Genomic DNA, 16,750 nt, shown 5'->3' on the forward strand with positions numbered 1-16,750 from the left:
AAGCTATTTCAGCGGGACCCCCAGGGGCGCGGTCCGCTCCCCGTGCACACCCCAGGACGCGCAGAGGCACGGTTGGAGGGGTCTCCTGGGGCACACCCTCAAGAGCCGCAGGACCGTGGTCGGAGGGGTCTCCCTGTGCACCCGGGCACGCGCAGGGCCGGGTTACGCGGGAGCCGCGGACCTACCTGGCGCCCGGCCTCATTGTTGTGGCGGTTCATCGCGGAGCGAGCGTCCGGCCGGTTCTCTCGCGCGTCCGCAAACTCCCGGGACACCATCCCGCCGAACTCGATGTCCTCGCTGCAGCCGCCCCACTTCCAGCCCTCGCCCGGCGAGCCCTGCTGGCGGCCGCTGCAGCCGCAGATGGCGGCCGAGCCCTCGGCGCACGAGCGCGTCACGGCGAAGGCCACGCCGGCCGAGGCGATAGCGTGCACGAAGGCGGACTCCCTGGTGGCTGCGGAGAGAGGCCACGCGGTTGGCGGGCGCGGCAGGGCCAGGTGGTGGGCGCGCATGCGCCGCCTCTCCCTGGGCCGAGACCTGGGTCCCCACGCCGGGCACGCGGCAGTAACCGAGTGGAGAGGCAGAGCTGGCCGGGAGAGGGTGCACGTCCACCAGCGAGGACCCTGGAGCCCAGGAAAAGATGCCCGACGCCACTCTCACGGGGATCCGCGGGATGGCTGTAGTCAGGAAGTCGGGTCAGAGCAGGTGCTGGCGAGGCCCGGGGGAACCAGAGCCTCGTTCACTGCTGGCCGGAAAGAAACCAGTGCCGCCCTTGGAAAGCGGGTTGCAGCTTCTTAAAAGCATCACACCCACTGTGTGACCCGGCAGTTCGTGTCCTGGGTGTCTACCCCGCAGGAAACCGGCGTCCAGGCCAGACTGGGGAGCAAATGTCACCGCAGCTTTATTTGTAACAGCCAGAATGCAGCTCCCAAATGTCACCAACAGGTGAGACTGTGGCGTAAACTATGAGCCCGGGACGTGATGTGGGGCATGGCGACCCTTTCCTTGTCCACCCTGGCCACCAGGCACCAGGGGGCCCAGCTGAAGGGCTGCCTCCTCTGGAACCTTCTAAAGACCAGTGGCCTCCAGTGAGCACCTTGCCCGCCCTGTGCTGGCCCCACGCGCTCAGGCCTGGGGATGCTGAGGGTTGCAGGGGGCCCTCCAGAGGTCGGCGTCCAGGCCACCTCTGACCCTAGAGGCTGGTATTGGAACTGCCCAGGCCCCCTCAGGCAGCCTCCTCCTTCCACACCTGGGAAACTGAGTCAGGAGAAGTGGCGTTGGTTTTGTAGAAGGGCAGTCAGGGAGGGCTGCAGCTTGGGAAGAAGAAGCCGGTGAGGCCGACCAGGATCAGACAAGGTGTGTGGGGCATCGAGGGCGACCTGCCTTGGAGAGGTGCTCCTGGTGGGGCTAGCCTGACCCCAGTAGACAGAAGCCTAGAGCAGCTGGCCTCGAGGACAGGCAGGAAGCTGAGAGAGGGAAAGCAGTGGGCAGGGTGTTCTACACGGAGAGCCCACAAGGGCAGGCTGGGGGTGCTGGGCATTCGGGGGCAGCCTGGGCTTTGCAGACCCAGGCTCCCAGCCAGGCGGCCCCAGACAGGACGAACGCATTGAGCTTCCCAGGTGTGTGCAAACGTCCCTGAAAGGGCAGCGAGTGACGATCCACTTGGGTGGAGGATGAGGGTGTGGGGCTGCCTGGGTCCTGTGTGGCTCGTTCCGCAGGTGGAGCACCTGCGTTTGCCGAGCCCTGCGAGAAGCAGCAGGGAGCATGATGGGCAGGCCCACCTCATGGAGCTCCCTGAGCATGGCATTTTAAAGACCTGGGCGAAAACGCTAGGCGCTTTGGAGTCCTGCAGGCCTGGGGCTGAACCTTGCTTGGTCTGATTGCCGGTGCACCCTGCGGCATCTCTGCTGCGCCACGTGGGGCCCTGTACCCCATCTGCCCTGGCTCTGACTCCTGTCTCTCCTTAGGCCTGGGCCACAGGAGGGAGAGGCAACAGGAGGGATGTGGGGACAGGACCGCAGTGCCTTCTGTGCCGGCGAGAGACCTGTGCCCTGCGTGTCCCGACCTGGACACCAGCAGGCCTGGGCCATGCTGTGGCTCCTGAGGGCCCCCTTGGGCTTCAGGACACTCTCATCCTGCGGGGGGGGGGGGGGAGCTACTGCTTCCTTACCCCACATCAATGCCAGGGGACTTTTATCCTGGGAGGGGGACAGGCAGGTGGGCTCCCCCACCCTGGGGAACGAGCAGAGGCCATGGGCTGCTCCCCATGCTTCCTCCACCTGCATGAGCTCACCTGCTCCCAGGTTTGCAGCCAAGCATGCGTGCCCCAAAGCCCAGGCAGGCAGAGGCAGGGGAGCAGCGAGACAGGGTTCCAGCTGGCAATGTGCACACATTGACACCCACACAGCTTCCTTCACATCCACCCACTCCTGTCACTGAAAAAAGCACATTTACTCCAATACCAAGAATACACAGAGAGGGGGGCCGGTCCCATGGCGAGGGGCTAAGTTTGCGCACTCCCCTTTGGTGGCCCAGGTTCTCAGGTTTGGATCCTGAGCGCCGACCTACATCACTCATTGGCAGCCATGCTGTGGCAGCAACCCACATACAAAATAGAGGAAGATGAGCACAGATGTTAGCTCAGGGTGAATCTTCCTCAGGAAAAAAAAAAAGATTATTAAAGAAAAAAAGAGGGGCCGGCCCCATGGTCGAGTGGTTAAGTTCACATGCTCCACTTCGGTGGCCGAGGGTTTTGCCAGTTTGGATCCTGGGCGCGGACATGGCACCGCTCATCAAGCCATGCTGAGGTGGCATCCCACATGCCACAACTAGAAGGACCCAAAACTATGTGCTGGAGGGCTTTGGGGAGAAAAAGGAAAAATAAAATCTTTTTAAAAAAAAAGAATACGCAGAGAGAAATGTGTTGAGGAAGGGCCCTTTGCACCAGCCTCCATGCCCCTCTGGCTACACCTGGCAGCGAACACACCTGCGTTTGGTGACTCTGTGGATTTGCCAACACTTCCTGATGGTCTCCTGCAGGCCACAGCCACCCACGTCTTCCCTGGGCTCTGTCCAGAGCAGGGCTGGACTCTCGCTGCTTGCTGGAAGCTCTGGGGCCATGTCACCCAGCCACTAACCCAGAAAGGGACTCCCCATTTGTTCCTTATCCACCTCCTAGTGCCAGCTCGGTCAAGGACTGCCCACACCTGAAGGCTCCTCCAGCCTCCGTGGTGGCCCCTGCCCATCCCAGTCCTTCCCTGTGAGTCCAACCCAGCCCCCAGCATCTCCCTCCTGCAGAGAAGAGGCTCTCAGCCGGGACCCACACTCCCAGCCTCCAGCTTCCTCCCTGCTGTCCACACATGTGCGCCACACACACTCTCACATGCATGCACACAGACACTCACACATGGATGCACACACAGACACATGCACTCATACGCACACACACACACGCACACACTCACACACATGTGGATGCACACAGAGACACACACACAGACACTCGCTCTCATGTGCATGCACATGCACACACACAGACACACTTTCACATGCACACACACTCACGCACACATGTGGATGCATACACACAGACATGCACACACAGAAACACACTCTCATACACATGCACACATGCACGCATACAGACGCACACACAGACACACTCATAAACATGCCTATGCACACATGCATGCACACACAGACACAGACACACTTCATAAGCATGCACTTGCACACACACAGACACACATGCACACACACGCATGTGTGCACACGCACACACCGTAGGCAAAGTCCTGTGTCGGATGCCCATCTGGCCCTGCCCAGCCCCTTCTCAGGTTGTTTCCCCAGTGTCCTTGCTTGACCCGCACACAAGCCACCACCTGCCCCACCTGCTGCCCTCCGGGTTCTGTCAGCCACTCCCTGGCCTCCAGCCACGCTTGTCCTTCCTGCGGTTCTTTCCAGCTGCTCCTCTGCTGGAGGCTCGTGCGGTGTCCCTGTCCCCACTCTGGGGTAGGGCGAGGGGTCTGGCCATGCAGTCTTGGCGTGGTCCATGCCTGGCCCTGGGCAGCCCTCAGGGCTCCCTCCTACACCCCCTGGCTTGGCTGCCCCCAGATTCATCCTGGCCTGGAAGCTCCCTGAGGTGCAACTGTGTCTGGTTCACCTTTGGTCTCCAATCCCAGGCCCCGGGCCTGTCCCACAGATGGTCGTTGGGGAGTGAGGGCCTGGTCGGAGGGGAGGGCAAGGAGGCTGCAGGGTCTGAGCCACCTGGCAGGGCCACCCCAAGGGCTGGCTCTCTGCCCTTTCTGCTCAGCTTGTCCTTGCAGGGATCCAAGACAGCTCCCCTCACCGTCCCCTTTCCCAAAGTCCAGCCAGGCAGCTGCCTTCCCAAGACTCCCCATTTTCCTTTCATAGGACAACTGGTCAGTTCACAGGCAGACCTAGAGCGGCCTTCTGCTGACCCAAGGCACGAGAGAATGAAGGCCAGCATGTGCTGGACACGAACCCCTTCTCCTCCTGTCCCTCCACTCAGCAGGGTCCCTGTCCTTGTTTTGTCTTCTCAAGGACTCAGGCTGGCCCTCCCTGGGAGGCAGGGATGGGCTCAGCTCCTCACTGCTCGCCCCCCCCGGGAAGTGCAGCGAGCCTGGGTTAGGGGCTGTGGATGGGGTGGCTTTCTCGGCCACCCAGAGCAGCTGGGGTGGGGGGGAGGGCAGAGCCAGTATGTCCCGGGCACTCCTGGTGCCTCCCCACGGCACTCTCTTTGGTGGCCCTGTTCAGGGCTCCGATTCTCCAAGGCCTGACTACCCCCCGCAGCCGGGGCCCAGCCTGCCCTGCCCTGGCTCAGGGCTGGCTCTGCACCCCCACCCTCTGGCTTTTGAGATAAGCCGAGAGGGAGCTGAGCCGGGGCCTCGCCCTGCCCTGAACAAGGGCTTGGAGATCCCTGCTTATCGAGCCAAGGCCTCCAGACGCACTTGAGAGGGACGGCTGGAGGGGCTCCCCCTTCAATTTGGAGGAAGAGGAACTCATTCCTGCCCAGCTCTGTCACCGGCCAGCTGTGTGACCTTGTGCACATCCCTCACCTGTGGGCCTCGATTTCCCCTCCTGCCAGATGAGGAGGGGGGCTCCTCCCAGACAACGTCCTGACGTCTGAGGACCCCTGGAGCAATTTTCTCACAGAGAGAAGAAGCCTCCGCAAAGAAACCACCAGACCACCATCAGAAAAATGCAGGATGCTTCGCTCTGGCAAAGAAAGTCGGCTTTAAACTGAAGACACAGGTCTCTGAGCAGTCCCAAGTTCCTGACAGATCAGAGGGAAACATGGCAACTTTGCATTAGAGAGCAGGGCAGACCCCCTCACAGAGCAACTGGGGTTGCCGGCACCAGCAACAGACAGACAGGCAGATGCCACGTGCCTCCTGACAGGAGGCTCCAGGACATTCTCGCCAAAGACTTGCATCGAACATCAGACAAGCCCTGCCCAATCCTCCCAGTCTCGAGGGCAGGAGGGGCAAGGCTGGGGGCGAGGGGCCTGGGATGGGTGCTGGGCGGACAGGGACGGTGGTGGAGAAATGGGTGAAATCTAGGTAAGGCCTGGAGTTTGGAGAATACTGATGGGACTTAGTTCTGGCAGATGCAGCTGGGTTTGTGCGACGTCGGCACTGAGGGAGGCCTGGGCTGGGGGTGGTGGCAGCCAGGACTCTCGCTGCCTCTCCTGCAAAGCATCTCAAAGTCCACAACAATTTCCAAAGAAAAAGTTAAAGCGCCTCCTGAGGCCATGCAGAAGGAAGACCCCAGAATGCCCAGGAGACACTGTGCAGTGGCGGTCCTAGTGGTCTGTAGGTAGGTTTCAGGGGGTTCAGAACCCTCCTCACATTGTGAGCAGGAATGACAGGAATGACAGTGTCTCAAAACTGGTGCCTTTCTCTGGACTGAGAACCCATGGCTTTTATCAGGTGTCCACTGGAGTTTGAACAAGGTCATGACCCCCTGGTTGCAGGAGCCTCAGTTTACAGAGGGAGACAGGGCTCCCTTGAGGTTGTGGGTGGGGAGGGCACAGCCAGCACTTGGACCAGGGTCTGGAGCCTGCAGCGCCTGTCACAGCAAAGTTCTCTCTCAGGGGTTCCTGCTTCTGTTTACACAACAGAGGCGGCTGGTGGGGGTGGGGAGCCATCCTGCCCGTGGGAGGGGAATCCCCTCTTGGAGGTGAGACTGGAAACACCTCCGTCACCAGCAAAATGCCTTCTTCCCAACAGGTTGTGGGAGGTCAAGAGAGGAGGAGGGGACACGTGCTACTGGGAGGGGTGCTTAACGACCAGCACTGCAAGTTCACCAAGTCGCTGGAACGGAGCCTGCATAAGCCTTTTGAGCTACCTCAGGCCTGCTCTGCTCAGCCCAGGACTCTTCTTCCCACACTGCCATCAGGGGTTGGGAAAGGAAGAAGAAAGGGAATTGAGTGACAAATTCGTTCTGTAAGACAAGCATCTTAGACTGGGAAACCATCTTCCCAGAAACTTGCTGTTGTCTCATTAGCAATTATTTATTGAGTCCATGCAAACTATCAGTGATCTATCCTTCCTTCCATCCGCCTACCATCTATCTGTTTATCCATTCATCCACCATCCATCCACCATCAATTCATCCACGCGTTCCCCCACCCATCCTCCATCCACCATCCATCCATCCACTATCCAACCATCCATCCTTCATCCATCCATCCACTATCACTTCATCTACCCACCCATCCGTCCGTCCATCCATCCATCTGTTTACCCATCCATTCATCTATGTGGAGGATGGGGCAGATGAGGGAGTCCAGTGTGGTGAGAGCTGGGCATCTGGAGGAGGGCAGGAAGAGCCACCTGGTGGGGCCCCATCACAGCCAAGGCCAGTGCAGCCCTAGATACAGGATGTGGAGCATTACCCATGATGGGATTTGGGGGTTACTTCACCTCCCTGGGTCTCAGAACTTAGAACTACAGGGATCTTAACAATTCCTTTGTTTCCAGATTTAGATTTCATGGGCTTGTCAAGTACCAGAGATCATCTGGGGACTGAAAGAGGACAGTCAGGTGTTGTTACTTTTTCATGAGAGGGTAAGACATATAAAATATGTCTACATGATATAAAAAATGACTATCGCAGTTTCGGAAAAGGACCTTTTAGCTTCAGAAAAGGAGGCTATATTTCCAAAGTCCCATGTGTTGAAGAAAGTTTGAGAAAGTCATTCCCAGGGCCTCGTCTTTCACATCTCACCATGAAGCTGGCCAGTCAACTATCAACTGAGCACGGACTGTGTCCTAAGTGGACAAATAGGTCGCAGCCTCTGTCCTGGGGTTGACCTTCCCATGAGGAGGTCACCCAGGAGGCTGTCTCAACAGGGACAGAAGGGAGAGCACCGCCTGGAGGCTGCCCTGCCCTGGGCCCAGTGAATCCTTCCATCACCCCTGAGAGAACCGGCCTGGACAGGAAGAAGGGCATTCCTCCCTGCTGAGCCACCACCACAGGCCCTCTCAGCCCCAGGGACATGTGGAGGCTCAGAGCCAGTCAGCCACTGGCCCCAGGCTGCACAGCAGCCAGTGCTAAGCCCAGATCGGGGTCCCGGGAGAGGTTCTTGTACCCCCGGGAAGAGGTCCCAAGACTCTACCAGGCTGTTTCTGTGGCTGCAGCCTCGAGAGAGTGGGGACCTCAACTGCCCTGCTGGGCCCCACACCCGACGGCCAGGGGATGCCTGCCTGTCCTCTCCCGGGAGGGGAAGGCTGTGGGGGCTGACACTGGATAAGGAGGAGGAGGCAGCCCGGGGCTGTCTAAGGAGGCACTGGAGTGGCCTTTTCTCACAAGGGTGACCCCAGGCAGTGGAAATTTCTGGAAGGGGATGTGGTTCAAACGTGACCGCTGAATGTGAGGTCAAGCTCCTGGGATGTGCAGTCTGTGGTCTACCCAGGCAGCCCCCTTGGGAAGCTCGGCAGGGAACCGGGCCTGGGGCTGCCCCAGCAGCCGTCACCCCGGGCCGTGCATTACTGCAGGCCCACCAGTGCACCCGGGGCCACAGTTCCAGGGGCATCTCTATCTGTAAAGGGTCCCAGCTGATTCCAAAGCATCCCTCGCTGAGCCCCCAGGCTCCTGTTGGGCCCAAGGCAGTGCAGCCCCTCCTCTGGACAGTGGCCAAACCCAGCAGGTGTGTGGGAGGGGGCCCCTGAGGCTCATTCTTGGGACCTCTGATACACTCCTCCCATCAGAGGGATGAGAACAGGGCTAACGTGGGGGGTTTCTGACACTCTGACAACCCCCATCCCCATGGTGGCTTGTGTGTCTGGCCTGGCCTCTATGTGAAGCCGGGTCCTCGGTGACTGGCCCTAGGGCTCAGAGGCCTGCTTAGCTGCTGTTAGCTGGTGGCCAGGCACGGACTCAGCCCCAGTGGGGAGTGACCTCCCTGGAGCTGCAGGACCAGCCAGTTGGAGCCTCACGTGGCTGACCTCTGGCCCGCAGGACAGCCCTCCCTCTCCTGGGTCTGCCTCCCCCAGGTCCCCAGGGCCCTGGGCTCCATCTCTCCTCTGGGCAGTGCTGACCTTGGACCTGACGCCCATGGCGCTGGCAGTTGCTGCCCCAATGTCAGCAGAGGGGGTGCAGCCAGGGGGCCAGGCCCCCTGCCTCTGAGGAGCCCTCGCAATCACGGCTGCAACCTTTGCCTGGGCTGGAGGTCTGGAGTCCCAGGCACACCACCCTACACCTCACGGAGATGCTCCCTGTGCATGTCCTGCTGTGTCCCCTCTCTTGCAGGTGTGCAGGCAAACCCCCATCCCACAGCTGGCCCCACCTGGCCCAGGCCCTGGGGAGTCCTCCCTGGTGCTCCTGGCAGGCTCCTCCGGGCGACTGCTGTGATGGTGGAAGGGGCCTGTGGAGAGCCTGGGGTGGGGAAACAGCGGCAGTGCTGAGCCTCGTCGGGCCTCCCTCTGCTCCCGCCCCCACAGAGCATCAGCCGAGGGTCAGGGAGAGAACTGGGGTGCCCTCACCCACCTTGCACCCCCAGCACACACCCGAGGCCCCGGGGCGGGGGCGTGCGGTGCACAGCAGCCGTCCCTCCTCCTGGCGGCCTCCCAGCCTCCCCGGGCGCGCACAACTCTCCCCGCCTGGCAGGAGAGGAGCCGGGGGCACCTCTGGAGCACTCGGTGGGTTGGCACCTCTGCCCCCACCGATGCCCCAACGCGAGGGAGGGACTGTGGTCCCGCGGCGCCGCTGGACAGATGGAGGCCTGGCTGAAGCCCCGGCGGCAGGCGGACCCCCTCCCCCGGCGCCGGACTTCCCTGGTCCCGAAGCGGGGTCGGGAGCGGCGGCGCGACGGCAAGCGGCGCTCCCGCGGCCGCCCGCACAAAGGAGGGCCACCTGAGAGCGGAATGCGCCCGCGCCCCTCCGCGGCCGCCCGATACCTGCTGGGCTAATGAATCCGGCTTTGTGAGCCACTGCCACGCCGCGTTAGGCCCACAATGGCCCGCGACATTTTATGTGAACTTCCCCCCGGTCGGCGATTAGGCCATGGCGAGCCAGTCATGGCAACCGGGAGGTATGCGCGCGAGGGCCGGCGCGAGGGGCGCGCCGTTCACACGCTGCGGCCCGCGCTCCGAGGGCGTGTGAACCTCGGCGGCGTCTCGCTCCTGTCTCGTGCTTAATCTTGTCGTCGTCGCGGGGACATTGTGCTCCGCGCGGGCGCCGCGGGCGGCCGGCGCTCTCCTGCCCCTTACACCCTCCCGCTGGGGAGAGTTAATGATATACGGGAGGCGGGAGAGCGGGAGACCCCAGCCGCCGGAGCCGAAACACTTTCCGATGCGGGTCAGGGGTCGCAACCTCGATTCCGGACGCTGGTTCCTTCAGGGCCCCCGAGCCCTCGGCTTGTGCCGTCCCTGCTGCCCTGCCCCAGCCCCGTGCCTGCAGCCGGCCCCTCCGCAGGGAGGCCGGCAGACCACCCCCTGGAGCCGGCCGCGGGAAGGGGCTCTGCCTGGGAGCGGCGGCTGTGTGTCCTCCTCCTGATCCTCCCCAGCCCAGCTGCCCAGGGCGAACCGGGAAGCCCAAGGGCTGCTCCCAGGGCTGACCCACACTGGCATGGGGGTGGGCAGAGGACGGCACCCAGCTTTGGCTGCTGAGAACTTGACTGACACCCCGGACTCTGCCCCCAGGGGCTCATGGGGTCTTAGGGAGCTGGCTGGGACTCTGACAGGATGTCCTTTGAGGGGGTCAGCCAGGCCCCCAACTCAGCTGCCCAGGTAGGGTGAGGTCCAGGTGCAGACCCCATAGTGAGGGCTGGCACAGCTCTGCGGGCATCTGGCCCCCAGGGTGGCTGGGGACACCCCTGGACAGGGACAGGTCCTGTGTCCTCTTGGCCGGGGACCCCACGGGGAGCCATGGTGGCTCATGTGCTGGGATCAGAGGCCAGGATGAGTCTCCTCATTCAGGAAGCCACTGAGGCCCAGGCTGGGGTCCTGGGACAAGCCACTGAACCCAGAGCTCCTGTCCCTGCCGGCATCAAGGTCCCGGAGCTAGTGGATGGATTCGGCTGGGGCCCAGCGTTCAGGGGTCATTGACCATGAAGCTGGGGGCCATGCCTGCCCACTCACCCCAATGGGGGGAGGCACCAAGGCCCCCTGCTCCACACTGGGCGAATCACCCTTGCGGCGCCTTCCACTTGTCTGGGGTGAAATGCTCCACCCGGCCAAGAGCCCAGCTCCTGAAGAAGCCACGGGTCACCAGAGATCCCACTGGCCTGGACCTGGGGCTGGCCGCGTCCACCAAGCTCCTCAGGGGTGCAGCCTTGGCTGGGCCTCCTCTAGGTGTGTCTACTGGCACTGAACCCAGAGCCGCCTTCCCCAGCCAGCAGCCTCCTCCCTCCTTCACCTCGTGGGGGTCGAGAGTGGGTGTCAGCCAGCCCTCGGGGGAGCAGGCCCTCCAGGTGCCAGGGCCCGCCCGGGACAGATAAGCTGCGATCACGCCAGCCTCCATGCACTCAAGATTCTTCAAATGCTTTCTGCCCCACGACCGGGCTGCGCGGTCCTGCCGCCTCCTGAAGCAAGAGCCGAGGCTCACTCCGGCACCCAGCCCTCCTTCCACACGGCGCTTTGAGGGGGCCACTGGGCCCAGCCCCGCCCAGGCCAGGCCAATGGCCTTGAAGCAGGAGGTGTGAGTTCATGCCCTGTCTCTCACATCCACACACGCTGGCGCACACGAGCTTGCACACTTGCACACACATGCACACACTCGCACATGTCCACACTGGGCTGGGCCGGGCGGCAATAAGCTCTGTTCAACGAGGCTGCCTCAGCAGGGGTGGCTAGGTGCCTCGTGGACCCTGCCACAAAGCCCGGTGACCTCTGACACGATTAGGGTTGCCCTCACCCTAATCCAATCAGATTGATTACAGTGAGTGCAGCCAGGGCAGGTGGGGCCTCCACAATGGCCTCCCAGAGCTGGCCTCTCTGGGGTACCTGGCAGGCTCCTTCCTCCCGGCCATTCAGCTCCGTGGCCACAAGGAATCGGGCCATTTCTCAGCCCTGGTGGCATGTGAGGGGGAGGGGCTTCCTCCTGCCTATTCAGTGGTAAGGGCATGGGAGCCAAGGCAGGAGGGCCTGAGGGAGCATGGGGCAGAGGTAGGAGACTGGACGTGGGAGTAGACATGGGGGTGGACACGGGAGAGTGGACATGGGGGGCAGGGGGCTAAACTTTGAGGCTGCACCAGAGTCCCGGGGCCTGCTGGAGCTCAGACTCGCGGAGAGGCTTTTGAGGAAGTGCGGGGGTGCAGGGGAAAAGGGCCCACACTCCCAGAAAAGCCTGCAGACGCCTCACAGGCTGGGGCATCCTCAAGAGTCCTGGCCTGGCCCCTGTGGCGCCGGTCTCCTCACTGTGACCGTAGCGCTGGCTCAGGGGGTGGGTGTTAGGACTGGATTTGCTGCTGTGTGAAAAACACAGCATGTGGCCCGGAAAGCAGCGTGTACATGTTCTAAAGAAAGAGAGAAAACCCTCGAGATCCAGCTCAGGGGCCCCTCCCAGGGGAGCCGGCCCTCAGGACCCCAGGCGTATGCTCATCTTTGTCACCCGCTCAGCACCTGCTCACAAAGCACCCACCCCTCGCAACTGCCCATAGGCCCGCTGTGCACTTGTGCTGCACGTGGCGGGGCCCACACAGACCCATGAGTGCCCGCGGGGCCCAGGGAGAGTGACGGTACTGGCAGAAGTGGACAGAGCTGGGAAGCACAGAGCTGCTTTGGGGCCTGGAGCTGTCCCCCAAAGCTGAAGGAGCTGGAGAGGATGAGGACCACAGAGACTGGACTGCCAGACTGACAGGGGTCCAATGCAGGCAGTGAGGGTGAGGGGCAGCCGCTCTGCACAGCGGAGGCCTGCGAAGCCGGCGTCTGAAGCATAGGGAGCCGGCCCACCTTGGGGAGAGGGCCTGGCTGTTCTGGGGAGGGTAACGCCGAAGAAGGGCAGTGTGGCAGGGAGTGGGCACAGAGGCCACAGTCAGACCTCAGGACCCCACAGCTGCCCGAAGGAGGTGCTCGAGGGGCTTGGCGGGGCTTGGGACTGTGAGCTTGGAGCCGAGGATGATGGTACCCAACGTAGGAATGTGAAGAGAATGGAGGGGCCTGTGGGAGGGAGGGCAATGCTGTGCACCAGGGGTCTCCGAGGCAGGTCCATGAGTCCCGCGGGGCATGGAAACGGGCAGGCCCTTAGATGGTGTGGTGGCTCCGAGCACCCTCACCTCCTCTCCCGCCTCCCCTTCCAGGACCACCGGCTCCCACTAGACCCCCTGGGCACATGTCCAGCCCTGGGGTCGTCATAACGACTGGGTCCCAAGACCTGTGCCAATCAGGTGCTTGCAGCTCCTTGTTCCCACAGAATGAAAGAGGACTTGACTGAGTCATGAGCTGAAAGATTTTCATAACTTTTTGATGATCACTTGTGATTTTGGCACACATTACTCAGAAAAAATTCAAAGAACCAAGAGACATTATATCCAAACTCTTGTATGTTATCTATTTATTGATGTGAATGAGGAAACTCACATCTAGATCTGTGAATCTTAAGAACAGAACGGCCCTCAGCTAACATCACAGCCAGTAGTGAAAGACTGAAAGCTGTTCCCTTAAGACCAGGAGGATATCAGGGTGCCCACTCTGCCCACTGCTCTTCGACATCGTCCTGAAGGCTCCAGCCAGGGCAGCTGAGCAAGAAAAAGAAACGGAGGATGTCCAGGTGGGAGGGCAGAAGTAAAACTGTCTCTGTTAGCAAATGACATAAAAATCCCAAGGAACACGTCAAACCTGTTAGAACTGACGAAACTTCAGCAACGTTGCAGAGGACAAGATCAATGCTAGAACTCAGTCACACTTCTGTACGTCAGCAACATGAGATTGAGAACAATTCCACTTACAATACTTAGGAATAGATTTAACCAGAGAAGTACAAGATTCGTACGCTGAAAACTACAAAGCATCGTTGAGAAGAATTAGAGAAGACCTAAACAAATGGAAAGACATCCCACGTTCACGGATCAGAAGACTCCATACTGTTAAGATGGCAGTACCCCCCAAATCAACCTGCAGATTCAATGCAATCCCTAAAATTCCAAGGCCTTTTGCAGAAATTGATGAACTGATGCTAAAATGCACGTGGAATCCTAAGGGGCCCTGAACAGCCGGAACAATCTTGGAAGAGCAGACCAGAGTGGAGGGCTCCCACTTACTGACTTCAGACTTACCGCGGAGCTGTGGGAATCAGGACAGCACAGACAGACGTGTGGCCCAGGGGGTAGAACAGAGTCCAGAAGTAAAACCACATTTCCCTCCCTGCACCCCTGGAGACAGCCCTTCTCCACCACCCAGATGGTGGCCTCTCTAGGTGGGACAGGCTCCTGCGTTCTTCCTGAAATCCTGCCATTTCCTTCTCCCCCGGGGAGTGGGATCCCTAAGCACCCCCATCAGGGCTTGGGAGCCAGGAGCCCAGATGGCCCTGGGCCACCGTGCACAGGCTGAACAGGCCACCCTGGCCCACACCACCACCAGCCACGGCACAGCACAGGACCCCTGTGGGCAGCAACTGCACCACACATGTGTGCATACTCACACACGTGCATCACAACATGTACACATGCACGCACACCCACACATACATGAACACACGTACATGCACATACATGCATGCATAGACACTCACACACATGCCTAATGTGCCACATCCCCTGTGGACCTAACCCCTCCCACTCACGGCACAGCTGTCCCTGCGTGGAGCTGCCACATAATTACCCTGACCAGCAGCTCTGCGTAGTCAGTCAAGTGACGACATTCTCCCATTTTGTAGATGGGGAATGCTGATGCTCCAGGAAGCAAGTCGACCTCAGGTCAAGGTCACACAGGCCCTTAAACAGACGCTGTCAGTCCCCGCTACCCCTCAACACAATGCTTAGCTTCCCTCTCAGGACCCACGTCCACATGCGCGGTAGTCCAGGGCCCAGTGCATCTTCCTCCCTGACTCTCTTGCCCTCCCTCCTTCCTCTGCTGGGTTGCTGTTGGTTCTGAGCAGGGCTGACTGTTTCTCCCATTTCACTGACCACGTGCCCGCAAGGCAGCCAGTGTGGGCCTTGCAGGGGTCACAGGGAGGCTGACAGATGTGATGGCAAAGAATTGGGGATGGAGCTGTGCTTGGTGTTTGGGAAGGAGCCAGGAGGCCGGAGAGGAGCACAGGCCGGACAGAGAGGAAGAGGAAAACGAGGCAGCAGGGCCAGAGGATTCGAGAGAGCTGGGAGCCCTGGAGGGGCTGAGCGAAGGAGGGATGTGGCCTGACTTGACTCTCTTGGCCGCAGGGACACTGGGAATGGCCTTGAGCAGGTGCATGGGAGCCACTGTGATCACGCAGGGTGTCAGGATAGCTGGGCCTGGTGGGGGTGGCCAGATGCCGCATTGACACTGAAGGTATTGCTGATGGGACTCACAATGGAGAGGTGCCATGGGCGACCCTAAGTAACAGAAGGATGGGGTTGCCCTTTCCAAGACAGGGAAGCAGGTATGTGGGAGAGGTGCGTGGCCTTGGCCATCCTGTCACCAATACCCCCTGGGACTGCAGGCTCCCAGCAGGACTGTGAAATGTGAGCCACCCTGCCTCTGTCTGAGCTGCCTTCCTCTGGCACCACCTTCTCCCCAGGTCCTCGGCAGCTGATTCTCCCTGCTGACTGCACATTCAGCTGTGGTCCCCAGGGCCCCACCTCAGCCAGCAAGTCTCCACCAGCCCATCCTGGAGTGGATGGCACATTCTGGAGGTGGCTGCACCGGTACACATCCCATCCCTCATGTTTATCTCACAAGGGGACCTTGACATGCCATCTAGGGGTGGGGTCTGTGTCCCTACCCTAGAACCCAGGCGAGCCTTTGTCTCAACCCACAGAATGTGGCCTTGCAGGCCTCTGAGGCAGGTCCCAAAGGCCACATGGAGGCACATGAGCAACACAGCAGAGTAGGGAGCTTTCATTTATTTATTTTTGCTTCAGAGTATTAAGGAAATCTCTGCGAAACTACCAGATAAAGAAACAGAGGGCTCAGAGATGACACATGACAAAGAGTACAGTCATGAAAAATAGTTTAGAAAAGGCACTAAACAAGCAAGCACCTACGGACCCCAAGGAGGAGGAAGAATTTGATTTCCTGAGTGTCCATATTATAATATTCAAAAAGTACAAATTTCAACAAAAAGTTATAAGGAATGCAAAGAAACAAGAAAGTATAGATCATTCATGGGAAAAAGGAAATTAACAGAAACTACCCCAGAGGAAGCACAGATATTGGACCTACTAGACAGACTCTGAATCAATTGTCCTATATATGCTGAAAGAGATAAAGGAAACCAGGAGGACAATGTCTCAACAATGAGAGGGTATCAGTAAAGAGACAGAAATTATAAAAAAGCAACGAAGTAAGAACTGTGGAGCTGACAAGCACAAACTGAAATGGAATATTTACTCTAGGTTTTCAACAGCAGAGTCGAGCAGGCAGAAGAAAGAATCAGTGAACCTGAAGACAGCTCAACTGAAATTATGAAGAAAAATGAACAAACCATCTGACACCGTCAAATGTGCCAACATACACATCATGGGGGTCCCAGAAGGAGAGGATAGAGGGAAAGAGGCAGAAAGAATATTTGAAGAAGTAATGGCAAAGAAGTTCCAAATTTGATAAAAGACTTGGATCTCTACTTCCAAGAAGTTCAACAAACTTCAAGTTGGATAAACGCAGAGAGATCCACATTGAGACACATTTTAATCAAACTGTCAAGAGACAGAGACAAAGGGAGAATTTTGAAACAGCAAGAGAGAAGTGACTCGTCATACACAAAGGATCCTCAATAAGATTGACAGCCAGCTTCTCGTCAGAAACCACTGAGGCAAGAAGGAGTACCAGGACATGTTCCTGCTGAAGGAAATACACTGTCAACCAAGAATTCTACGTCTGGCAAAACTTTCCTCCAATAATGAAGGACTAACCTGGATGAAATCGAGAAATTCCTAGAAACACACAAACTACCAAAACTGACTCCAGAAGAAATAGAAAACCTGAATGGACCTGTAATGAGTTCAGAGATTGAATCTGTAATTTAAAACCTCCCAAGAGAGAAAATCTTCACAGGTGAATTCTACCAGACATTTAAAGAAGAACCAACACCAATCATTCTCAAACTCTTTCAAAAAATTGAAGAGGGGGAAACACTTCTTAACTCACTCTATGAG

At 59.1% G+C, this 16,750-nt stretch overlaps 1 protein-coding gene across 3 annotated transcripts in view; it reads right to left on the bottom strand.

The window, feature by feature from the left end:
- Positions 1-16,750, bottom strand: part of WNT3A (Wnt family member 3A) — a 42,011-nt gene that overhangs the window by 7,766 nt on the left and 17,495 nt on the right. For all 3 annotated transcript variants that reach the window (XM_070571715.1, XM_070571712.1, XM_070571714.1), the window contains exon 3: positions 186-451. In XM_070571715.1, the coding sequence (XP_070427816.1) occupies positions 186-451 (266 nt within the window). The remainder of the gene's footprint in view (positions 1-185; positions 452-16,750) is intronic.

This window comes from Equus przewalskii, chromosome 13 (genome assembly GCF_037783145.1).
Source record: "Equus przewalskii isolate Varuska chromosome 13, EquPr2, whole genome shotgun sequence".
NCBI lineage: Eukaryota > Metazoa > Chordata > Mammalia > Perissodactyla > Equidae > Equus > Equus przewalskii.